This window comes from Cervus elaphus, chromosome 26 (assembly GCF_910594005.1).
Source record: "Cervus elaphus chromosome 26, mCerEla1.1, whole genome shotgun sequence".
Classification (NCBI taxonomy): Eukaryota; Metazoa; Chordata; class Mammalia; order Artiodactyla; family Cervidae; genus Cervus; species Cervus elaphus.
Window position 1 is genome coordinate 37,275,501 of NC_057840.1, and position 26,699 is coordinate 37,302,199.

The window sequence follows — 26,699 nt, forward strand, 5'->3', positions numbered from 1 at the left end:
GAAAATGAGAGAAACTGGTAGAATATGGGGTTACAGAGGTGGTGGAGGGAGGTGATTGGGACACAGATCCTTTAGGCCTTTGTAGGCCCTTGAAAGAACTTTGATTTTGCTCTAAGATGAGAAGCCATTTAAAGATTATGAGAAAAGGCAAAACATAATTTAACATTTAAGGAGTTTATTACAACTAACAAAATGCTGGTCAGGCTAGTGAATGTCATGAAAAATGAAAGATTAATTGAGAGCCGTGTAAAAATAGGTACTTAGAGAAAATAAGAGGATTTGATAAATGCTACATGTGGGATCCTGTATACAAAACTATGTGCATAATACCTTAAAGGAAATTTAATGGTTATTCAAGGTAAAGTGATTTACAACCTGCTTACACTGAATTTAGAAAATAGCCCAGCTAAGCAGAGACTTCACTGTAAGCTATGACCTTGGATGTATTACTGCTAGGCTCATTGAGCATAAAGGTCCTTTATGTACTGTGCATTTCTGAAAAGTTTTCTGGAGTTTTGAATTTTGAAAGTGAAGTAATTTTCCTATTACTGTGATTTAAAATATGTAACCACATGCAAAAATGAGTTGAAATCCCCCCCCAAAAAATTGTCATGAACAAGAAGGGAGTTTAACAAAGTAGCAGGTGAAAAAGTTAACATACAAATAGCAATATCATATGTATATATAAAAGATTTGTATATATAGAAGATTTAATGGGAAAAGATCACACTTATAGCACCCAAAATAATAATAACAATAATATCTAGCCTCAACCTTAAGAAGACTATCCACACCTCTCTGAGGAAATCTATAAAATACCCTTCAATGTTGCAAAAGTAAATGCAAACAAATGAAAAGATATAACCTGTAATTAGATAAGAAAAATCAACATCATAAGTAGATCAGTTTTCCCTGAGGTAATTTAAAAACTTAATACAATAACACCAATAAAAATCATCATGTTTTTCTTTTCTAGAACTTGACAGGTTAAGCTGTAAAGTTCATTTGAAAAGACAAACAAATATAGATACTGGAAAAAAATGGGGGACTGACTAGTTTTAAATTTATTAAAATACACTGTGAATTCCCATAACAGTGTTTCGTAAAAAGACAGATAAATGGAACAGAATAAAACATTCAGGAAAAAACTGAATTACATATATATACACATAAAATATAGAAAACAATAAAGGTGACATCTCAAGTCTGAAAAGAAAAATAAACTTTTTAGTAAGTGGAATTATAATAACTGGATAGCCATATGAAAAACAAGATTAAAATTATATCCATTCTTTATACTATAAATGAGAATAAATTTAAGAGGTAAATTATATAAACAAAACATACTATACTAGAAATAAATATGATTAAATTCCTCTGTACTCTTGGAATCAGAAAATTTGACTACCTAGTCAAAGTCCAGAAGTAATATAAGAAAATATGAATAAACTTGAATATGGAAGATAAAAGGTATTTTTTGCATAGCAAAAGATATCATGAGCAAATAAAAAAGACAAATGACAAACAAGGGAAAATATTAACTGATGTGTTAATATTCTTAATATGTTAAGAGCTCCTAAAACAAACAAGGAAAAAGACTAATGGTCCCATTTTTTTAGTGAATAGAAAACTGAACAGAGAACCCAAAGAAAATTAAAGGCAAATGTTCCAACTCTAAGGAAAGATGTTCAATCTCACTGAGAAGAGATATAAAAATTCAAACTACACTGGTATACTATTTCTCCTCAACTAGAATGACAAAAATCACAAAAGTTAAAAACATGTTCTGTTGTTAAATCAATGAAGAATCAGGCATCCTTATATATTTCTATTAGAGCCAAAAAATGTCTCTCCCAAGGAGAGACATTTAATAATAACTAGCAAAATAGCATGCATTTGCCTTTTGATCCAGAAATAACTCCAGGAATCTATCTAAGACACACTGGCAAAAAATGTGAAAACCTCAGGAATATTTATTGCACCAATATTTGTGATAGCAGAAGTCTTAAAACTCAATGGACTTAATGGACTCAAATGTTCAGCTTTCTATATAAAACTGTTTTATAATTTTAAAAATGTAAGGAAAAGAAAATTTTTAAAATTTATGGAGAAAACATTTTTTAAATGATTTTCTCCAAGTCAAGGAGGAAGAGAAAGGGGTGGTGGTTAGAAAGTAGTTAAACTTCTGTAGAATGCACATGATTTTTTATACTTCACTTTAAGAATTTAAATTGTTGATAAAACATATTTTAATGTTTTAGAACTGAACTGAAAGAATTTATACAGAAAGTCATTTTCAAGTCTGTAGATTTGAACTCAATTTTTGTAACAGAACATGAAATTCTTTTCTGCAGTCAATCATACCTAACAGATAATCAGGCATGTGTTAAAGCAAACTACATGTGGACTGTACCATCACTGTGAGAGGTATTCCATTGTATAGCAGAGAAAGCTGAGGCTGGTGGAGAATCTCTCAGTTGGAAATCAGGTTACCGGATAAAACTTTAAAAATACCTTAGAAATAAAAGCTTCAGTAGTTAATAACTGTATGAGAGAATAAAATTATTGCTGGTGTCTGTTCTCTTAATGGCCATGATCTCAAGATTCAAATAGAATTGAAATTCCTTCATATTTTAAGAAAGATATTTAGGCTTATGAATCACTTAAACTAGATGCTTGGATGAATTGAGAGTCCATTGAATTGAACTCACAGACACCATCTTCAGTCTCTTAAAAGAATCAGACTTTTTATGATTAATTCTATGATAAATATTACATAATAATTTCAATAACTCTTCTTGCTAATCTCCAAGCCACATATAACAAAATCTAAAAAGCTGAAAGGCAAAGGACAAATCCATATACAAGCAGTTCTGCAAAAAACCCTTTGGAGTGGATTCATATATATATATACATATACATGTATATATATACATATATATCATACATATACACACATATATATGTATATACATACATATACATATATATGATTCCCCGCTGGCTCAGACAGTAAAGAATCTACCTGCAATGCAGGAGACCTGAGTTTGATCCCTGGGTCAGGAAGATCCCGTGGAGAAGGGAATGGTTACCCACTACAGTATTCTTGCCTGGAGAATTCCGTGCACAAGAGGAGCCTGACAGACTACAGTCCATGGGGTCGCAAAGAATCGGACACAACTGAGAAACTTGTGTGTGTGTGTAATTTACCAGAGGAGGAAATCCAGTTTCAGGAAGCATTAGTAACTTGACTAAGTTTCTAAGTAACAAAATCACTTCCTTAACTAAGGAGGTAAATAGCAGACCCTAGATTTTGAGCTGTTTTCTGATTTATCCCAGATGTCTCTATCTCAGAGGTCTCTCTCAGGTTATCAAGTTAAGGTAGCTTTGAAATTTTTATTTGTTTTATTTTTGCCATGCAAGTAAGGATATCTGTTCCATTTCTCTGGATGTTTATGCATCAATACAGAGATCAAGAATAATATTGTAATAAAATGCATTTAGAATCTCATTAGTTTTGATACTAAATAACAAAAAATCTGTAAACAAATACATAAAATGTTCTTCTAATGTAACCTTGAATGTCCTTTTTCACTTAAACTTCAAAACACTGTAATAGTTTCATGTGTAGTATTTACATCTGTATTTCTTATTAATAGTTATTAATCATGTGTTTCATTAGCAACCATGCTCCAAAAAAATCACGATCAAGATATTAAAACAAGTGTGGGATGATGACAATTGTATTAACAACTAAAGTGAAAGTCACTCAGTCATTTCCGACTCTTTGTGATCCCATGGATTATATAGCCCATGAAATTCTCCAGACCAGAATACTGGAGGCGGTAGCCTTTCCCCTCTCCATGGCATCTTCCCAGCCCAGGGGTCAAATCCAGGTCTCCTTCAGTACAGATGGATTCTTTACCAGCTGAGCCACAAGAGAAGCCTGAGAATACTGGAGTAGGTAGCCTATCCCTTCTCCAGGGGATCTTCCAGACTCAGGAATTGAACCATGGTCTCCCACATTGCAGGCGGATTCTTTACCAACTGAACTGTCAGGGAAGCCAATGGATAACTAAAACTAATATATATTTGAAATTCAAGGAAGAGGGGAACATTTAGTATTTGTCTATGATATAGCTTAGCTAATACTGAATGTGTTGCTTTGAAGTCAATATTTTTATGAAAAAAATGTATGATATGGGTTTTATAGTAATGGTAAATCTTGACTGATGTGATAAATTTTTCTTTCTTTAAATAGAAAATGTAGGCTAAGAAGAAATATCAACAAAAAGATAAATATTCCTCATATACAAATAACATGTGTGCATACACACACACACACACACACACACATATATATATATATATATGTCTTTTGCACACAGACAAAGCCAAAGAGAGACATTCTACTATGCAGTGATTGAGCATGTCTTGAGGAACCTATGTAAAGCTGGGAGAGTAAATAGGTATACAAAATAGGAAGCATGCATAAAAAAGATGATAGAATCATCACTTTAAAGGATCTTCTTGGATTTGAATTATGAACCAGCTCTAATTAAATGTAATTTTAAAATAAAAGAATCTACAGTGTTGCACTTTTATCCTTCTAAAACTGTTATTAATTTATACAACAGGAAAAATATGACTCACCAAGGATAAGAGGTAAGCTTCTGTGGTCAAAAATAAGTGTACCTATCTTTTTAAATTCCAGCACTTGGTTCAAGGTAGATCATCAAATATTTGTTGAACTAACTTGGATCATGTTTAAGAAATTTTGCTAATACTAGACCTAGAAGGAGACAAAAGAGTAATGCAACTTCAAAAATAAAAACGAATGGACCTTCCAAAACCTGTGATGGTAAAAAAAGGAAGTTTATAATATTGTTCAGTGTTGACTGGTCAGGCTATCTTCAGAACACCGTTTTAAGAGCAGATCTACAAACTATAATGTGACTAGAAAAGAGGCCAATTTCCTGAAAGAATTCAAAGCTACATCTTTTAAGACCCAGTCTAAGGAAGGTAATGTTTAATTGGCAGAAGAGACTACTCAGTTATTTTCAAATATATGAAGTATAATCACAATGACTTATTTATTAAATCAATCAATTGCATTATGTATTTCATTTAATCCTGGGAAAAGTCATATGAGATATTGTCCATTTTTTTCCACTGATGAGAATGCTGTCATTCAGTCAGGTAAAGAAACATATCCAAATTCCTACAGCTAAAAAGTTTAAGTTACAAATCTAAGGTTCACAAAAGAATCTGACTTTAAGGCAAGGACTTATTATACTGTGCTTATTTGTCTTTGACATAATTAAGTTTAGACTGGTTCTGTGTGTCCTCAAGAGACTGAATAATGGCAGACAGATTTCAGCTGAATATGGGTGAATTAATATATTAGTTCATAGAAGAATATGTGGAGAAACATTTTTATTATTCTGTAGGAGATCTGTATAACATTTTATTGCTGAAATTATATCCTTCAACATAAAAAAAGATAAAAATAATACTGAACATTGGCAAAATCATCTATGATTAGTGGAGTTTACCAGTGTTATGCTTTCAAGGCAAGTGATAAAAATAATATCAGAATTAAATGTTCTTTCCAAGCTCCCTACCTCACCCTGATCCCTGTTCACCAAGGATATAGCTTTCTACAACCAACTGGGGATCTTTAATGATAGTGTTAGTAGTTAAAAGATACATATGCAGACAAATATACTCATGAATAGAAATGAGAATTACTTCAGAATTTGTGTTAACATTACCAAAAAACAAAGACAAACAAAACAAAATTTATGAATAAAGTAGAAACATTTGTGGATTTAAAAGTGAATTATCAAATTTTAAAGCATATCAATAATCCTCAAACTTGTATGAGCCACTCCAGTTCCAGATGTCTATGTAGTTTTTCCTGGAAGGTCTACACTAGAATACACTGAAATAATGCAAATACTTGGTTTTCACAATCTTCTACTGAGAAGCACATGTAGGAAGGCTGGAGATAAAACCAATAATTAAAAACTCCAAACCTAAGAGATTCATATATGGAATGTCACCCTTGTCTTTCTTTGACTTTTATGAAAACCACAACTCCCTGTGCATCTTTGTCAGCAAGCTAGAATTTAGATGCAAATAAAGCTTCTACTACAGGAGAAATAAGGGAATATGAAGTAAAGGGAATACATATCCTCTCTAAAAGTTTGTTTCTCATCTCTTCTTCGGAGAAGGAATCACTCTTGTTCCAGTCAGGGTTGAAGGGTTGGAAATTCTCTTTTAGTAATGAGACACGGTGACTTTTTCTGCAGACAGAAGAAGTCTGAGGCAAGGAGGGCTGCAGAAGAGGATTCTATGTACCCTGCCCCATATGATTGCTTAGGCAGCAGGGATAGAAGAGCGCTGGGGTCTGGGATGTCAGGGTGGCGTCAGACCAGTGTCTTTTCTGTCATGGTACACTGAGAAAACGGCACTGGAAAATGTGAGGTCAGCCCCCTTCCTTACGCTTTGCATCCGCCAAAAACTCTCCTTTTGTCTCACTCACAACCCCTTCCCTCCAACTCCCTTGCTGGTCCTGCCTGTCCTTAGAGGTGTTTGCACAGAGGAGGGCAACTCTGGGAAACCGAGTCGTTGGATCGCTTTGCGCAAAATCCACTTCTTCCTCCTCCCTCGGCTCCAGCCTCCGGATCCCGCACAGCCCGCCCCTCCTTCCCCCCGGCGGTGCGGGGCCGGAGCCCTGTCTGTGTGCCTCTAAGGTGGGAGGGGGCTACAAGCAGAGGATAATGTCAGATGCTTGGCTCTCGCCTGCCTGACGCTTCTCTCTGGCTCCGCCGGGGTTGGTCGCTGTAAGAAATAACAGGAGCTGTGGCAGCGGCGAGACGAAGCGGCTGGCGCGTGGAACCCGAAAAGTCAGGGTGCTCGCGGTTCCTCCCAACGTGGTCCCGGCCGGCGGTCAGCACCATGGACAGCGGCGCCGTCCCCACGAACGCCAGCAACTGCACTGACCCCTTCACACACCCTTCAGGTTGCTCCCCAGCACCTAGTCCCAGCTCCTGGGTCAACTTCTCCCACTTAGAAGGCAACCTGTCCGACCCATGCGGTCCGAACCGCACCGAGCTGGGCGGGAGCGACATCCTGTGCCCTTCGGCCGGCAGCCCTTCCATGATCACGGCCGTCATCATCATGGCCCTTTACTCCATCGTGTGCGTGGTGGGGCTCTTCGGAAACTTCCTGGTCATGTATGTGATTGTCAGGTAAGGAAGGCCAGAGGGCTCCGGATTTCGGTGGCTGATCGAGGCATAAAGGGTGGTGGGGGGCGGGGAGGATGAGAAAAAGGAGGTAAAACAGGGGAGAATGAAGAGGTGGAAGTAGACAGAGTGGTTGCTACTTGAGTACAAAAGCCTACTTTTCTATTCTTCCCTCCGTTAGTAAAGAAAGAATCCAAAATTTCAGAAACAGAGAAGTTGTTTTGGTAAAAGCTCTAAAGCTCTGGCAAGACAAAAACAAACAAACAAAAAAAAACACTCAATCTTGCCGCTTGCTTATGCTGAGCCAAAAGAGCTCTGGGCTTTTAGGCACAGTGTCCCACAGTCCCTTCCAAAGGAGCTGTGGAAACAATAATTTGTGGAAAATAGAAGAGAAATTCTAGTTATTTCATCCTTAATTGGGGGGAGGAGGGGCCGATCTCCTTCTCTGTTCTTTTCTGAGATGAACTTTGGCGACTTTCCTGCTCCTGCTGATTCCAGTGTATTTGCTGCACCATCTCTGCACCCTCCTCTTCCTCACTCATAGAGGAAGTTTTTCTGGCGTCTTTCCACAGTAAATGGTGCTGTTTTGCTGTAAGGTGACGGCTGTGTTGCCTAGACCACTTTGCAGTTGGCAGCTACAGATTTGCTAGTGGAGTCACAAACTGAATCAGGAATAGGTTAGGTGGTTTGGAACTGCAAGACATGACTGTTTTTCGATGCCCCCCAAAGTTGAAACAAGTTAGAAGTGACCAAAAACAGCATAATTCTGGAGGATAAACTATTACATAGGAAGTTGTAATGGTTGCTCTAGAAAAATTAAAAAGTGTCTTCATCTAATGAGATTATTTCAGAAGAGTCTGTGGCCCAGTTTCTATTTGTCCAGATGTTCCAGATTTATTTGGCAAAGAGTGTACAAGTTCAATATTAGCTGAGATTGATGTAGATTGTGTTAGTGTTGATGTGCCTATTCAAATCCCACATGTTAATATGGAATACTATATTTTAACTTTTGAGAAGTAGATAATTATTTTAACACTTTAAAATGGCTCCTGATTTAGGATGTTCTTCCTACTAGGGGTTCTATGGTACTTCCATGTTTTAGCTGCAATATTGGCTTCATCTATTCAGCAAGTACTGCATGTTTCAGTGGAGCTCTTGAATCACTTAACAATCATTTTTTTCCATTATGCTTTCATTATCAAGGTGCTACAAGTTATTTGTAATCAATTCTTTCTACTTTTAGGTCTGATTTTTTAAATTTTTTATAAATTTTTAAAATTAATGATTGTTAAAGATTAAAACTAATTTTCTTGATCTTTTGATGAGGAATCATATAAGTAGTTTCTCTGAGTAAAGAGCACCATCTATTGCAAAGAAAGATAACAACAAAAGGAAAAATGCAGGAAGAGAATCAATGGAAGAATTTATCTTTAAAACATTTACTTTATGTAATTCAATACAAAGCTTCCTATCAGATATAAAAACTATCTTATTTTGCATTTATGATAATAAAAATAGCAATACATCCCTGCCCCATGAAGGGAAAATTCCTCATTTCTCCTAAGAAAATTCATGGATCATAAGCTTATAGGGCCATAAGAGAACCTAGAGGTTTTCTAGGCTAGGTGAGTAAAATGTGGCACAGAAAATATAAATGATTTCTCCAAGGACAGATAAGTTCATTAGTTCAATACCATGGAATTGCTCTTAGCCAATGTGATTTTCTGTTTATTAGAGTGGCTCATGATTTAAGTTAATTCAACTACAAGATTGACAGAGTAATGTGGAAATAATAAATTAATCCAAATTTATGTCTGTAATCCTGGAGAATGAAGAATGAAGAGAAATCATAAAACCATCTTGAAATGCTGTCGTCTAAAACATAATCATTTATGCTTTTATTGCTTCTCTTGGTATTTTCCGTCCTCATTTTTCTCCTCTCTGGCTTATGTTTTTCTATAAAGCAGAGAGCCAATAGAGCAACAACTGGCTGTGGAATAAACAGATTAGCTTTATTCTAGTGCTAAAGATATTACTAGTTGGGTGATTTTGTTTTAAAGGTATTACCTCTGAACTTTTGATGACTTGGAAAAGGATGGTGACCGTGTCTCTTACTGAGAACATGATATTATGCTTTATTTTTCTGTGCTTAAAGTTTCAACCAGAATACAGTACTATTTGAAAAGGCACCTCAAACACCCACCTATGAAAGTCAGGTGTTTAATTCCAAGGTCAGGTAATTGTCTGGGAATACAACTGTGAAACAGAAAAATAGTTCAGTAACCAATGAAGTAATGAGAAAAGCCTCTAGGGAGTGAAGGAACTATATCTATTTAGCTGAGAATATTTAACTAGACTATCTCCATGCTATGGTTACTTCACTACAAAGTGATCAATTCACAGATATTATTGCCTCTGTTAAAAAGATTAATACAATGCTGTATCTATTAAGGTACTGAGATAAAATACTTCTTGCTATTATTCAAAATTCAACAAATACTTTTGAATTATTAAGTAGCTAGGGTTTTCTAACCAAATAAACATAACATTTATTAGAATGTCTTATTACATTGACTAAACCATGAGGCTCTAATGACAATGGCAGCAAAATAACAACAAAGATAACAGCAAAAATAACAACAAAGATACTATAGATGCCTTGATTAGTTATTTTCTGTCCCGTGTCTTCACTCTATCATCATCATACCTTCATCAACAACATTATTAAATGACATAACTTAAGTATCATTCTTACAGTGTTGTTCTAAGAAACACAAGGGAGAAAAAGAGATAATGTCACATATCTAAAGTTTTAAAATCCAGATGTTAGGTGATAGAATGTTATAACTATTCATTATCTAAAAGGCTTTTTGGTCTTAAAGAAAAAAAATTACTTGTGGGATAACTATATTATAAAAATCACAACAAATATTCTGGAAAAGTTTGGTGATAAAATATTACAAAACATGGCAATCATTTTTTTTTTTTTTTTTGGAAGTAGAAAAGCATAGTTTTATTGTTTTGCCAGGCAAAGGGGGACAGAGTGGGCTTCTGTCCCAGAAACTGTGCAGTCCCACATAGGAGGATTTGATGAGTTTTATAGCAATAGTTCAAAGGTCAGATTGCTGATAAGTTTAGTGTATGTAAGGACCTAGACTCCTTGAATCTGGTTTCAGGTGGTCTCCTGGTGTGTGTTTCTGGTTCCTTAAATCTGGGCTCAGGTGGTCTTCTCTGGCGTGAAGAATGCTGACATCTTCCACTTGTTGGGGTTTTTTAATTTCCTTTTTTTAATTTAAACTTTTTATTTTCTATTGGGATGTAGCTGATTAATAATATTGTGACAGGTGAACAGTGAAGGGATTCAGCCATACATATACATGTATCCTTTCTTCCCCAAACTCCTCTCCCATCCAGGCTGAATGTAGCCATTGTTTAAAGTGGGATAGTAGTATATTATTGTCAAGAATGTTTTAAAGAAAAAAAGTCAGTCAAAATAATGCACAGTTCTGCACAGATCACAAGGCACATTGGAAGGTCTGGTCCACATTATGACCATTTCAAGCCATATGCTAGCTTTTCCTCCTTTTCTGTTTCATTTTTCTTCTTTCCTACCTTTGCTGTTCTTTGTTCAGTAGCTAAGTCATGTCTAATTCTTTGCGACCCATGGACTGCAGCACACCAGGCTTTCCTGTCTTTCACTATCTCCTGGAGTTTGTTCAAAGTCATGTCCATTGACTTCGTGATGCCATCCAACCATCCTCTGTCACCCTCTTCCTCTCCTGCCCTCAATCTTTCCCAGCATCAGGGCCTTTTCCAATGAGTTGGCTCTCCGCATCAGGTGGCCAAAGTATTGGAGCTTCAGCATCAATCATTCCAATGAATATTCAGGGTTGATTTCCTTTAGGATTGACTACTTTGATCTTCTTGGGGTCCAAGGAACTCTCAAGAGTCTTCTCCAGCACCACAGTTTGAGAGCATCAGTTCTTCAGTACTCAGCCTTCCTCCGACCTCGGTTCCCTGAAATCTCTTTCCAAAATGACTTACCTTCACCCAAGTTCTTATCTCAAGCACTGCAAAGCTCATCATTTCTGTTATTTTGTAACTGGCTACAATGTAAATTCTGGTTAATAAATAGAGCTTTATGAACTCATTGAGTGTAAGTTTACTACACTAATTGTTTTACTACTCTAATTGTTCTTGACAATTAGAAATTCTTAAGAAAGATTCTACACAACTCCAGTCAGAACTACCAAGACAGTTTATAAAACAAGCTTTTCCTTTCAATTTCTTTCTGCCTCAGGATTCAGGAAAGGTTTTAGTACATTTTGCTTAATGCATAGGGAGTAGGCAACAGCCATGGATAGTATTCAGTATACTTCTTGAGGTCAGGGTGATGGTAGCAGAAGGATATGTAAAGAAAGTGAAAGGTCTCTGAAGACACAAACTACCATCTCTTTCTCCGCTGACCCCTTGTTGTGTAATAACTGTAATACTACTCATTACAGGTAAGCTCAAGCAAATGTCAGGGCCCTTGAAAGTGAAGTGAAATAACAGACACAAGAAGCACCGCATACAAGAAACATCATTTAATGATCTTGTCATAGCAACTCCTTTCTTTACCCATCCATTCTTGCTTCAGGCCACCTTATTTCCTTCCCCACCAGTACCTCAGTCTAAGAGTCCTTGAGCCAAGAAATAAATCCAGAATGAAAGAGTAGCATGGAAGAAAAGTGCCAAAAATGGTTCAACCTCAAACTCTCAGTGCCTAATAGTCCTCTTCTGCCAAATGGGTCACCTAGACTAACATCTAGTCTAATTGGTAACTAGTAGTACTAACATTTTCTATGGTGACTTCAAGGACTGTTTCTCCACAGTTTTTCCACCTGTACTATCTGGAGAAAAAAAGCTAGTTATCTACAACATTAAATGATTTCGCATTCCATCTCACTTCCTTGGATTCTAAATGAGCTCAAATGGATCTGTCAGAGAAAGAAAATGCTGAGTTGCCAGATGTTGTAGTGGCTGATTAAGAATGAACGACACTGAAAGTCACTTTCAAGTCTTTCTTCACTTACAGGGAGAGAATAAGCAAAAGGTTAAACAGGAAAGATGCCATCCTCAGTGTTCCGTTTTCCCCACAGAAAGGCACCAGTTTGCATGTATGAGCACAGATGTGGAGAAGGGGAAAAGAGATGAGAGAGTCATCATCTCACTGCACAAGGAGCCCCAAACCAAAGGATACTTCCCATTTTATGGACCTAGGGGCCAGGACTAACACAAAAGGATGGGGTAAAAGTGGGAAAGCACAGAGTAAGAAGAATTTCTTCAAGGACCCCTGATACGAAGGTCTCCAGAGAGACACCTGGGAAGAGTCTCACCAAAAGCACCAAGGGCTCCCTGACCTCAAGAATTATGCTGAATACTGTCCATCGCTGTTGCCTACTCCCTATCCATTAAGCAAAGTGTCTTAAAGCCTTTCCTGAAGGTCTCCAGATGGAGGTGGTTGGGCTAAGGATGCATATACACCCAAGAGCGTGGTTGGTAAAGGTGGGAGAGGGGCACAATTCCTTGCCCACAACTCCCTGGAGATTGTATACTAAGTAGTGGTAGGAAGGATGCTTTCCCCCATGAAGCCTGCCAGGTAGAGCCTTTGTGATTGCCTGTGGTTGAGTCTCAAAGATCACACAGAAGATTCTGACCTGGACCCAGACTTCTCAGATTCAGCTTAAATTCTGATCTCTCTCTATCTCTTTTTCTCTCTTTCATTTTCTCTTTAATTCATTCAGAAATCATTTTAATATTTGCCTTCAGGAATTAATCACCTTCTGGATGTTGCATTGTAAAACTTATCAGAGAGATTCTACCAAGCCTAACCAAGTGAATCTTTGTAAGCCAATGGGGAGGGCAGGTAGGGCTATCACACAGGATGAAACATGCAGTGGAGTCTATGAAATGAGAAGGAGATCATTCTATTCTGGACATCAGTTTCTGTCCAGGCAAGGATATTTTCAAGTAAATTTGCTTTTTCAATTCAATCATGTATTAGTTTATCAGTTGAATATAAGTAAGTGTGCTGAAGTGATTCAAATAGTAATCATTAAAATGTACTAACAAGTATTAGTATAATTTAATGTGGAATAAATTAAACCAAGCTGATCCACTCACTGTTTTCAAAAGTGCTACATATAAATTTCTTTTATACCTTTTCTTTACTTTTTCTATTTTCCCTCATGATCTCAATACTTCTTTCTTCTATCAAAATTCTTCTTCTTCTTCAAGTCCCAATTTAAATCCATTCCACTTTGAAGCCTCCTCAAAGTACTCTTACCACCAATTTCCCTGAAGTGTAATCCATAATAAATGCTACTATTGTGAAAAAATCTGTGCATTTTCTCATAAATTTTTCAAAATATCTGATGCTTATCCTTGAAAATTTGATCTACAGTTGTAGATCTCTCTGTTAGTCAAAAAGTTCAACATTTCAGACTTGAATAACAGGACTGCATATCTTTAAAATGTAATTCAAAGTTTTCAGCACAGCAGATATGCCTCAGATTATTCAAATGTAAAGCTTATTTCAGACAATTCCCTCAATTCATTGCCTTGTTCATGCATATTTAGCCTTTATGACTTGAGCTATGAAAACTAACCTGTACCAATGGATTGATATCAGCAAATAATAAATTCAAATAAAACACATATATATCTACACACAAGCCCACAAACTTTGAATGAGAAATAGATTGTTAGCCTTATAATTTACCTACAGAAAGTAAAATTTTAAAGAGTGAAAAAATTAAAAGTTACTATAATCAATTCTCATTTTTCATGGTAGGTTTTTTTTTTCCCCTATGAATTCACTTTATCTACTGAATTAGAGGAGACTGAAGCTTGCTTCTAGAGGAAATGTAGGGGGAGGATCTTGTGAGCATACAGTTACATTTTCATCAACTAATCAATACATAATGTTCTGTTATGTGTGTTCCTGTTAAAAGGCATCTTATTTAATATATATTGTTGACTCATGGGCTCTGAACTCATGACCAGCACCTCTATAATATCTGCATGAAAAATCTACGATGTCTACTCTCTCTTTTAGGCACCTCACAGTCCTCTTGTGTTTAGGACACTGCAGAGCCCTTCAGCACTACATCTGGGGCCATTTTTTTTTAATTTTTATTTTATATTGGAGTAGAGTTGATTAACAATGACCTGCTACTTTCACATGTACAACCAAGTGATTTAGTTATACATATACTTACATCTGGACTTCGCTGGTGCCTCAGATGGTAAAGAGTCCACCTGCAATGCAGGAGACCTGGATTCAATCCCTGGGTTGGGAAGATCCCCTGGAGGAAGGCATGACAACCCACTCCAGGATTCTTGCCTGGAGAATCCCCACGGACAGAGGAACGTGGCGGACTATAGTCCATAGGGTTGCAACGGGTTGGACACGACTGAGCGACCAAGTACAGCAAACACATACCTGTATCTGGGCTTCCCAGGTGGCGCTAGCAGGAAAGAACCAGCCTGCCAATGCAGGAGACATTAGATGCGAGTTCGATACTTGGGTTGAGAAGATCCCCTGGAGGAGGGCATGACAATCCACTCCAGTGTTCTTGCCTGGAGAATCCCATAGACAGAGGAGTCTGGTGGGCTACAGTCCATGGGGTCACAAAGAGTCAGACACAGCTGAAGCAACTTAGCACACAGTACACATACCTATATCCATGCTTTTTTCTGTTTCTTTTCCATGTAGGTATTACAGAATATTGGGTTGAGTTTCCTTTGTTATATAGTAGGTCCTTGTTCATTGCTTTCTATATAGTGTACTTGATATTTATATTCAACAAAGTTTGGAGTAATTTTTCAGCCACAAAATTCTTACCCTAGTTTTCAATAGAAAGCTAAACTGCCTATAATTTAATGGTTCCAGATATGTGAATTAGCCTGGTCCTTCCACTCTGAGAAGGCTGGGAATGCACCAGTGAAGTGGGGAGGCAATTCTGGAATCTAAAAAATCTATTTTATACCAAGATGTTTTCATAAGCCAATGTAAAGTTTGAGTTTAAATGATTCCAAGGTAAGAATTCACCTTATTTTGCTACATTTACATGTGCACACAATTGACACCCATCAGATGAAGAGGGATGGCCTCACAGTCTAGACCAGGGGTTAAAAATGTTCACTGTGAAGGGCCAGAAAGTAAATATATTAGGCGTTGTTGCCACATGTCCTCTGTCACAATTATTCCACTCTGCCGCAGTAGCCCAAAAGTAGACAAAATGAAAATAGATGGTCATGACTGTGTTCCAATAAAACTTTATGTAGACACAGAAATGTGAATTTCCATATAATTTTTGCATGCCTCAAAATATTATTTTTCTCAACCACTTAAAAATATAAAACTACCTATAAACTTATTTTTGGCTTTTGTTATTCTAACTAAAACAGATGTAGAAGGCAGACATGGAAAAATTTAGCTTCTAAAATATTTCTCATTAATAACAAAAAAGAATTGACTTTCTAATAGCATATTTAATCATTTTACCTACTATTTTATGAATTTTATGAATATAATATTTTGAATTTTATGAAAATCCATACATTTGACTATCAGAAAATAATCATGCCATATGTTCTTTTGTTGACTCATTTTGCAAGAATGAAATGATTCTTCTTTCAGTACAAAATAATACAAACCTTTCTTTTGGCTTACTTCATTCTATAATGCAAATTATTCCATAATAAGTGTTACCAATCTACTTCCTTATAGCAGCCTCAGATTAAAAACAGCCAAGCTAATTATTATACATATAAAAAATCAAAATACAAATTACAAATGTAAAACCATTCTGACAGAAAACCATGCTTAGCTGACAAATTTGGCCCACAAGCTGTGATTTGCCAAACTCTGGTACAGGTGTACTGAGTAGAATTCATGGTCTTGCAGTGGTTGTAAAAAGAGCATATCTTCTTCTTTGGCAAATTTGATTGCATTTTGTTATTTACTAGATGGAAACAAAGCATTTTGTTAAAATATCTAGTACCAACTTGCAGTGTTGTACAAGAAGAAGAAATATCCGTACAAAATGAGGTTTCATACAAATCAGCTGAGCCACAAGGGAAGCCCAAGAATACTGGAGTGGGTAGCCTATTCCTTCTCCAGGGGATCGTCCCAACCCGAGAATCAAACCGGGGTCTCCTACATTGCAGGCAGATTCTTTACCAACTGAGCTGTCAGGGAAGCCTGATACATACAAATCAGAAAAGCGCTCATAGTTTTTTTGGAAAGAGAATGCCACTTTTTTATGACAGAGGATACTGCTTTTCTGAAACGGATGTTGAAGTTGGGTCAAAAAAGTAATCACACAGGACCATCTCCATGTCACTCCAGTGGCCATCTGCAACTCCTAGTCTTCATCTGATCCAGACAGTCTACAATATTCTTTACCATTCTTACCATTATTACCACTCTTACCATTATTACCACCATTACCATTATTACCACCATTACCAAGTGCTTAGAAAATAGTGGTTCTAAAAAATTTCCATCTACTAGATATGCTTTGTGGTTATCTTAAATCAGTGCAATTTTCTAGGCCTTCTCACAGTATTTTCATCTTCAGTCATTTGAAGCTTTCAGGAAAAATTGAAACCATCACCTGTAAATTCACATTAACTTCTTAGCAAATATGAAATCTGTCCTCAAAGACACCTGTACCTGCATGCACATCCACCCCCATGCACCCAGGTGGTGACTGGCAGCTTCATCTCCCTCCACCTCTACATAGGCATTTTGAAGCACAAAAGCTCATCACTTGGAATTTTTTCCTCTTCTTTCTGACTTACATAACTTGATCATTTTTTAAAATTTTGTTTTTAGTGGTTTTCAAAAGTTGTTTTGAAAACGGTTATTGGCTGTGTTTTAAAACTTAGACTGTCCAGCCGGATAAAGAGGACTAGGAGCAGCCTAGGTGTTCTGTGGTATTTGCAATCTTCTGGCTTCCTGCCCTTGGTTTTGCTCAGTCATTTCCTAAAATACCCTGGAATCTCTTCCTTGTCTGATTTCACATCTTTAATTCAGTCCCCATCTGTATTCAGATGACTGCTTCTTTGATCATTTGTGCTCAGAGAAAACTTTCTGGAATTTACAGGGATTCTTTAGATCAGCTGGGTGGCCACCAGGTACAAGTCCGCAAGGAGAGCCGAGTTAGGGAGCGATCCAACTGGATGAGTAAGATAGTCTAGCTGAAGAATGCTACAGTTCCCAGAATGTCTTCCGTGAGATTTTTGGAGCTAAATTCTAGCGAGAAACCCAGGCAGGATAAAATGAATACTCAAATTTGAGTCTCCTTCGAGTTAACTCATGGAGCATCTGAGGTATTGCAGAAACCCTTGCAATACACTTAGACACCAAGAAAATCTCTCAGATCTTCTATTCCAGTGGTCCTCAATATTGATTGCATGTTAGAATCACCTACGAAGAATTATTTTTTTAAAAAATGATTTTATTTATGTATGTATGTATGAATTTTGGCTGCACTGGGTCTTTGTTGCTGCACGCAGGCTTTCTCTAGTTATGGAGAGCTGGGGTTACTCTTCCTTGCTGGGCACGGGCTTCTCACTGTGGCGGTTTCTCTCATCACAGAGCACTGGTTTGAAGGTGCACAGGCTTCAGTAGTTGTGGCTCACAGTCTTAGTTGCCCCGTGGCTTGTGGGATCTTCGTTCCCTGACTGAAAATCGAACCATGTTCCTTGCTTTGGCAGGTGGATTCCCAACCACTGGACCAGCAGGGAAATCTAGAATCACCTGGGAAGCCTTTTACAAGAGAAAGAAAACCCATTTCCACCTAAGATTAATGAAATTAGACACTCCGGGCAGAGCTCCTGGGCATAGATAGATCTAAAAGCTTCCCTGGTGAGTCTAATGAGTCTAGTGTACAGTCAAGATTGAGGCGCACAGATCTGGACCTCTACTTCATGGAGGAGAAAACAGTCCTGCTGGGCAAGGAGGTGTAAGAGATCTGTCCATATGTTTAATTTCTCTGAATGTTAAGAAGCTGTTTATAGAATAAATAGTAAATTAAACTACCTCCCTGAAAAGCAAAAGCCCAGGATGTCTTAAAAATCTCCCTGAAGTTGACCAATCAGTTCCATTAATAGTAGGCGTTCTAGCGTGGACACAGTGCTAACCCTAGAACAAGGAGACTCATGTTTGAATCTCTGCCTCTCACTAGTTATCAGAGCCACAGAGTTTCCCTGAGTCTCACTAGTTAACTTTACCAAAGGAATGGTAATCACATTCAACCTCACTTGGAGTTCAGGTCCAAATTAGATAAGATATATGGAAATGTGCTGTAAATTCTAAAAGTGCTATGTAAGAGTAAGGAGTTTAGCTATTTGCTTCCCTGGTGGCTCAGTTGGTAAAAGAATCTGCCTGCAATGTGGGAGACCTGGGCTCGATCCTGAGTTGGGAAGATCCCCTGGAGGAGAGCGTGGCAACCCACTCCAGTATTCTGGCCAGGAGAATTTTGTGGACTATATAGTCCATGGGGTTGCAAAGAGTCAGACAGGACTGAGCGACTTTCACTTTCAATTTCCCTCCCTCTGGTAATTTCTTCTCTTCCCTCCCACTGGGTTCACTTCATCAGCACGCAGGATCTCAACATTTACTCAGTATTCTTGCCCTCTCATAAGTCAATCGTATTATTACACTTTGAAATACAGCTTAGCCTTTTGGAATCACGATTTCTGCAGAGGCAAGGCAAGGCATTGCATGGAGTCCCTGTTATCATTCTTTGATTCATTCCAATGCCCTGGATCACTCCAATTTCATTTTGTTGACACTAAGATGATGAACATAATTCTAAGGACAGAATTCTAAGGACATTTAACCACAATTTACTCAGCTCCCTATTGATTAGCCTCTCTATATTATATAAAAAGTTTGATAGAGAAAAAAGACACAAACTAATTATTTTGGGGGAAAAATAGCTATTTTTAACTTAGATGTTTCACACTAAACTGGTATTATAGTCAAAGTGTCTAAGGCAGACTCTAAGTCTAAACACAGACTTCATATGATAAAACTCCTTTTTACTCAGCAGAATAGTTTACTTGAATTAGAAAAAAATAACTTATAATAGTGATGTCCTCTGAATACAAGCTTTGAAAATTTAGAAATTTAAAATAACATCTTTGTGAAAAGTCCTGGCTTCTGTTAGAGTCTGACTCACTAATCACAGTAAAATAGGTGAAAAAGATGGAACTCTTCATGGAGGATGCATTAATGATGGTACAGTGAGTCTGTGTGAATGTCTGTTCCTAACACCTTCATAATGGATTTTTCCAGGACTTGCAAGGCAATGCCTGTCAATGTTTAAAATCAGAGCAGTAAACACTACAAATAAAGCAAGCACAAAGTAGAAAATAACATCTATGAGATCTACAGTGTCCCTGAAAGCTGAGAGTATTCCAAGTACAGAAACTGTAGGGGAACAAGGAGATCAATGAAAGAAAAGGCCTTTGCTTCTGAGCAATTTTTCACTGAAACACTGGGTTCAGTGCCAGCAAAAGGTTGAGCATTTTGTGGGGGAGTATTAAATGCTAATTGAAAAATGCTGCTGGCAGTGTGACCTGACTATCAGACCCTGATTGTGCCCGCCAAAAAGAACAAGGGAAATTATTATAAACATTATAATTTCATACTTACTCAGTCCCCATCAGTTCTAAAGAGGAAACCACATGGGTTGAATGAAATTGAATATAAGCATGCTTCTGGTGATGTTGGTGATCCAAGGCCACTAAGATAAGAGGTCCTACTAAAAGCAGGCAATACTGAGATCCTTCAAACAGTCTTTCCTTCTGATGACAAAAGAAAGCTTATTTAACTACATTGCAAAATAAACAAAACATATAAAAAATATGAGTATAGACAGGGAAAGACATTGTAAACCAAACTAATACTAAAGAAGATGAATTTGAAGCTCATGTTTGTTGAACACTGCTTACCGAGCACCCACTTAGAAGCTCCAAAATATGCCATTGAGAAAAATAGACTGAGTTCTCATGCTCAGTCGCTCAGCCATGTCCGACTCTTTACAACTCCATGGTCTGTAGCCTGCCAGGCTCCCCTGTTCATGGGATTTTTCAGGCAAAAATACTGGAATGGTTGCCTCTTCCTGGGTTTGGTCCCAACCCAGGGATCAAACCTATGTCTCCTGAATTGGCAAGTGAATACTTTAGTACTGAGCCATCTGGGAAGCCCAGATCAGGTTATACCTATCTCTAAAAGTACAGTCTAGTCAAGAAGAATATTAAACCACTTCACCAGCTGATAAATGTCAAAGGTAGGACTATGGTAATTGACCCAGGGTTCTTCAATCATACTATCTGACAAACACTCTTCCCAAGGTTTATTGCAATTATGGTAGTTTACCTTCCTCCATTACCAAGCCAAGCAATGGGATACTTTTTGATTTAAGTCTTTATTTAATTTTCCAAATTTCATTAAACATATTATTTATGTTTCAGAGACAAGATAAAAATGAGTGGAGCGGGCCTTGGTTAATTTTCACAGACAGTGAAAGAGAGAACCCCATTGACTAGGATTTATAAGTATTTCTCAAAGCAGACATTACAAACATTCCACAAGGATGAAGGATAATGCAATGGCAGAGTGGAGTCTGGAATGAATGGGACTCACAGGAAGAAAATCTCAAGAGCCATTGCTGGAAGACATTCATCAGTGTGTCCCTGCATTGAAACAATGTCTGTTTTATTTCTGAACACCCTGTCATTTAGAAACACAGGCAGCAGAGAGCTCAAGTTAGAAGTCAAGCTCAAATCTTCTGTTCTTTAAAATTGCTATCCATTTTGTAGAATTTAGGGTACAAGTATCGAAGGAGAAATTGATGTCATCTTTTGAAAAAGGATCATTACTCTGAAAGTAAACAGAAGTTTTCAGTCTTTAAATAAATGTGTCACATTTCCATGAAAGACACTGGTACATGAGTCAATGCCACAAAGCATATATTAAGACATATAAACCAAACCAATGATAATTTCCACAAGAGTACTATTTTTTGAGCACTTAAAACTCAAAAATAAGAGCATATGAATGAATGAATGAACATGACCTTCCACACATCCTTACTTTAATTGCTTTTTAAAACATATTTTACAAAAAGATATATGTCCTTTATCAGAAAATTTAGTCTCCTGAAACAATAGAATTCATGCTTTGATGTAGCTGAGATATTCTGCCCACACAGCTGTTTGAAGTTAAGTTGATATTTGAAAATAATATATTCTAGTCAACATTCTAGTCAAGATAGATGGAGATGTGAAGTTAAACATATCAAATCATTGGGGAAGTCAAGGAAAATTGCTGTGATTTTAGAAAAATCTAGGCTTTGATGCATCAGTTACCTTTAGCACACCTGAGAAAACATTCTAAAAAATTAATACAAGCAGAGCAAAATTAACACTTTTATAAGTATAAACATTTAACCTCTGTCTTATCAGAGCACATAGTATCTGCTTCTTTAAATTTGAAACCCATAAGAGGCATCGTCATCTATATCACCTTAGCTAACATTTGTTGAAAGTTACAGTATACATTAGCCTCCATATCAATAATCTTTAAACATACTATTGAAATTTTTTCATCTTTACATCAACCATTTAAGGAAGATACTGATATCTTTCAAGTTTTACAAATGAAGAGAGCAGATCTCAGAAAATTTAAGTAATAAGCCCAAATTTGCCAGTTAATAAATGATAATACTAAGATCTGAGCTACCAGGGAAGTTCAATACTAAGATCTGAAACAAGACCTATATGGCCCTGAAAAACTTAAGGTCTTTCAAAACTGTTAGGTTTAGTTTCATTGAGCTAATTTTTGAAGTCTCACTAGGATGCCTGACTAGCCTATTATCCTACCTTACCTATCATACTTCCCAGAATGTTCCCTAATTGATAACCTCTTCATGACTTTTTCTTTATTGATAGGCTGTGCCCCCACTGAAATGAGAATAAAGTAAATAGGAAACTTGGCTTTTGAGAGGTCAAAATCTGGAGTTTTTCCTTCGTATTAAGCTGTGACATTTTGGATTGAGCTTCTGTCTCTGGAATAACTGGATTCAGGTCTCTGATTGAGTCTGCCCTTCAACCTGAAAAATAATAATAATAATAATAAAATCCATTAATTGTTTGTGGAACTTCTAACTACAAAATCTCAATTGTGATATAGAGGTACTCTTTTCCTTGATCCCTGGAAGCATCATTTTATGCTGTGAGCAGCATATGCTAACAATTCACATCAACAAACTGATCAGGAGACAGCCGGGATGCCAATCTCAGTACTGTGAGTGACAGATCAAAGGAGGCTTTTTGGATCTATTATTCAGCCAAACACCAGGCCATCCTCATGTTTTCCTTTACTTCAGTGATCCCTTTTTACATTTCTAAAAAAAAAAAAAAAAAACCGAAATTTACAAAATTGCAAAATTGTAAGATCCTGGAGAATGAGACTATCTTTTTTTTTTTTAAAAAAACATTCTCCCACCCCTGAATTTAACACAGTAACAAAGGGTAATAGGACATAATGGAGCTGAAATGTTTCAGTACATTGAATTATACTGATTATACTGTTATGTTAATGCCATGCTTATTTCAGCCCTCTGTGTTTCAGTGTCCCATTTCTGGTTTGCCAAAATAAGAACTTGTAGAACATTGTTTCTCTGAATGTTAATAGCCGAAAGAAACTTGTAATTTTCCAAAGTGAAATTCTTATAACATGTGCAGTTTTTGTTTAATTGGGGAGCAAAAAGAGTTTCCATATTCAGGTTGAGATGAGAACCTGGGTCTGTGGAGTCCTGGCCTTTTCCTTCTCCAACTTCACCGTCCCCAGGAATCCAAATGGGAGAGGGGTTATTGAGAGATAAGAGAGACTGAGAAAAATTGGATCTGCAAGAATTTGAGAAGAATCAATTGGTAAGAAAAGATACACTTTGACTGAAAGATCCTGCTAAATCATCTGCCTAATTAAATTCAAAGAAAAGCATCTTAGTCCATTCCTCTGTCTCTCTACTGAGCAAAACACCAGACGGACAAGCTAGGGGCAAGTCGACTGGAATTACTGCCAAGTGAAAGTAACCAGGCATGTCAGTATTAACTCCAGAGAGCCTAAATAAGGTAAACAGATGTCGGAAGTACTGACAAGCCTCCCTCTCACACATGGCTCTCGCCTTTAAGTCTTTCTTTGCTTCTCAGGTCCTTATGAAAAGATGTGGAATCCTATTTTATTCCACTTCCAAAACCAAAGTCTTCCCATAGACTCCACTCTACTTCCTTTCACCTCCCACGCTTTAGAAGCAGATTGAAGAACATGAATTATCCAGGGAGAGGACCAGGGCATGGAATTTTGCTTCTTCTATCAATAGGATAGACAAACATTCTGAGAGGAATCCTCAGTGGACAAGTTTCTTTTTCTCCCTGAAAAACCAATGGATGTATGGCTCCCCAGGAGAAGAAAGATGACAGTAGCTATGATATCAGAACAATGGCAGTGAGGCTCTTCCCAGGACGTGGAAGAAGAGAAATCACAAGATAACGTGAGACTGAGAAATTCAGATCCATCTTTTTTTTTTTTTAATTGTAGTGGTTTTTGCCAAACATTGACATGAATCAGCCATGGATTCATCTTGGTGTTGTGTCATGTGAGAGGTCACCCTAGGTGACTAAAGGGACTTTTCTGGCCTCTGCTATGGACCTACCATTTCACAGATATTTAAAAGCACAAAGTTTAAGCCAAGAATCGGAAGTCCCACTTCATAGAGCAGAAAATAAACCAGTAAAAAGCATAATTATCCACTATCCATAAAATGAAATATGCCAGCAAGTTTGGAAAACTCAGCTGTGGCCACAGGACTGGAATCCTGTCCTTCCAATCCCAAAGAAGGGCACTGCCAAAGAATGTTCAAACTACTGCACTATTGCGCTCATCTCACACACTAGCAAAGTAATGCTCAAAATTCTCCAAGCTAGGCTTCAGCAGTACATGAACTGAGAACGTCCAAATGTTCAAGCTGGATTTGGAAAAGGCAGAGGAAGCAGTGATCAAATTGCCAGCATTTGTTGGATGATAGAAAAGGCAAGAAAATTCAAGAAGGACATCTAGTTCTGCTTCAAAGGCTGTGCTAAAGCCTTTGACTGTGTCGATTATAACAAACCGATCATTCCCAAACTCTTAAAGAGATGGGAATACCAGACCACCTTACCTACATCCTGAGAAACCTATATGCAGGACAAGAAGCAACAGTTAGAACTGGACACGGAAAAATGTTCTGGTTCCAAATTGGGAAAAGAGTATGTCAAGGCTGTATATTGTCACCCTGCTTATTTAACTGATATGCAGAGTACATCATGTGGAGTGCCAGGCTGGATGAAGCACAAGCTGGAATCAAGATTGCTGGGAGAAATATCAATAACCTCAGATAGCAGATGACACCACCCTTGTGGCAGAAAGTGAAGAGGAACTAAACAGCCTCTTGATTAAGGTGAAGAGGACAGTGAAAAAACTGGCTTAAAACTCAACATTCAAAAAACGAAGATCATGGCATCTGGTCCCATTACTTCATGGCAAATAGATGGGGAAACAATGGCAGACTATTTTCTTGAACTCCAAACTCACTGTAGATGGTGACTATAGCCATGAAATTAAAAGATGCTTGCTCCTTGGAAGAAAAACTATGACCAACCTAGACAGCATATTAAAAAAGCAGAGACATTACTTTGCCAACAAGGTCTGTCTATTCAAAGCTTTGGTTTTTCCAGTCGTCATGTATGGATGTGAGAGTTGGACCATAAAGAAGGCTGAGAGCCAAAGAATTGATGCTTTCGAACTGTGATATTGGAGAAGACTCTTGAGAGTCCCTTGGACTGCAAGGAGATCCAACCAGTCAATTCTAAAGGAAATCAATCCTGAATATTCATTGGAAGGGCTGATGCTGAAGCTGAAGCTCCAATATTTTGGCCACCTGATGGGAAGGGCTGACTCATTAGAAGAGACCCTGATGCTGGGAAATATTGAAGGCAGGAGGAGAAGGGGATGACAGAGGACTAAATGGTTGGATAGCATCACTGACTCAATGGGCATGAGTTTGAACAAGCTCTGGGAGTTGGTGATGGACAGAAAAGCCTGGCATGCTGCAGTCCATGGGGTCGCAAAGAATTGGACACGACTGGGTAGCTGAACAACTGAAATGATAATGCATACGTGCTAAGTCTCTTCAGTCATGTCAGACTCTGGACGCTATGGACAGTAGCCCACCAGGCTCCTCTGTCCATGGGATTCTCCAGGCAAGAATACTGGAGTGAGTTGCCATGCCCTTCTCCAGGGGATCTTCCCAACCCAGGGATCAGACCTGTGTCTCTTATATCTGCTGCATTGGCAAGGAGGTTCTTTATCACTATTGCCACCTGGGAAACCCAAAATGGTAGTAAAATTTCTAAATTAAATGCATTTAACATAGGTTTGTAATTGTTTCTGGGAAACAGACTAATTGGAAAACAGCTAGATTTACATTTATTTCTGAAAAACAAACAAAATAGACAGACTTACTTACAGTCAGTCTTCTACTAACCCCTTCCTGCCACAATCAGAGACAAAATCCTTGGCAGCCTGAGCCAGGCATGTGACTCCAGAAGCAAATTTAATACTTCCCTGGGCACTCTACATGTGATGAAACAAATGTTGAATAATGGTAACTTTCTTGAAGCCTGAATATAGGTGAGATACTTCGTTCAACATTGCCACATCATCGGCTACCATGCCAGAAAACCTCACACACTGTTTGGAAAACACTGGTTTCTGGTCTCTCACCATACTGAATGCCCCTCCAACATTTGTTTCAGTTGAGAACCACTGCCCAGTACAGTATTTGGCAAAAATAAAAAGGTGTTAAGTAAATGCTTGTTTGACTCAGTGTTGACACTCAGAGGGTTTTATGATGAAAAAAAGTTATTTTGAAAATATAAATGCAGTTATGAAAATTAAAAACGCGCTATAATGCTTGATATTCTATTTCATACATAAAGTCCAATATAAGTATTAAGCTAGAAGAAATGTGAAATATATAACTTTGATCATAGAGTGTTAAACATGAAATGTTATCAGTTTGTCTCTACCTATTAAACTTATGGTGATTTGTATTTTACTTTTTATATTTCTCAGATTCTAAAAAAAATGGATGTACAACAGTATAAGGAAAACTACAGAAAATAAATAAAAGAGGAGAAAATTTCAAAAGTAATAGATAATCCTGAAAAGTGATAAAATATTGCATTAAAGAGCTTTTTCACCAAAGATAATTCAAGATCATGTTTGCAGTTTCCCTATATTAAAATACATTAATCTGTGACTAAAAATGTTAGTGCCAAGTG

At 37.3% G+C, this 26,699-nt stretch overlaps 1 protein-coding gene across 1 annotated transcript in view; it reads left to right on the forward strand.

The window, feature by feature from the left end:
- Window positions 1-6,667: 6,667 nt before the first annotated feature.
- OPRM1 (opioid receptor mu 1) overlaps window positions 6,668-26,699 on the forward strand; it is a 51,170-nt gene continuing 31,138 nt past the window's right edge. The window contains exon 1 of the mRNA XM_043888015.1: window positions 6,668-7,256. Coding sequence (XP_043743950.1) covers window positions 6,964-7,256 — 293 coding nt within the window. The 5' untranslated portion in view covers window positions 6,668-6,963. The remainder of the gene's footprint in view (window positions 7,257-26,699) is intronic.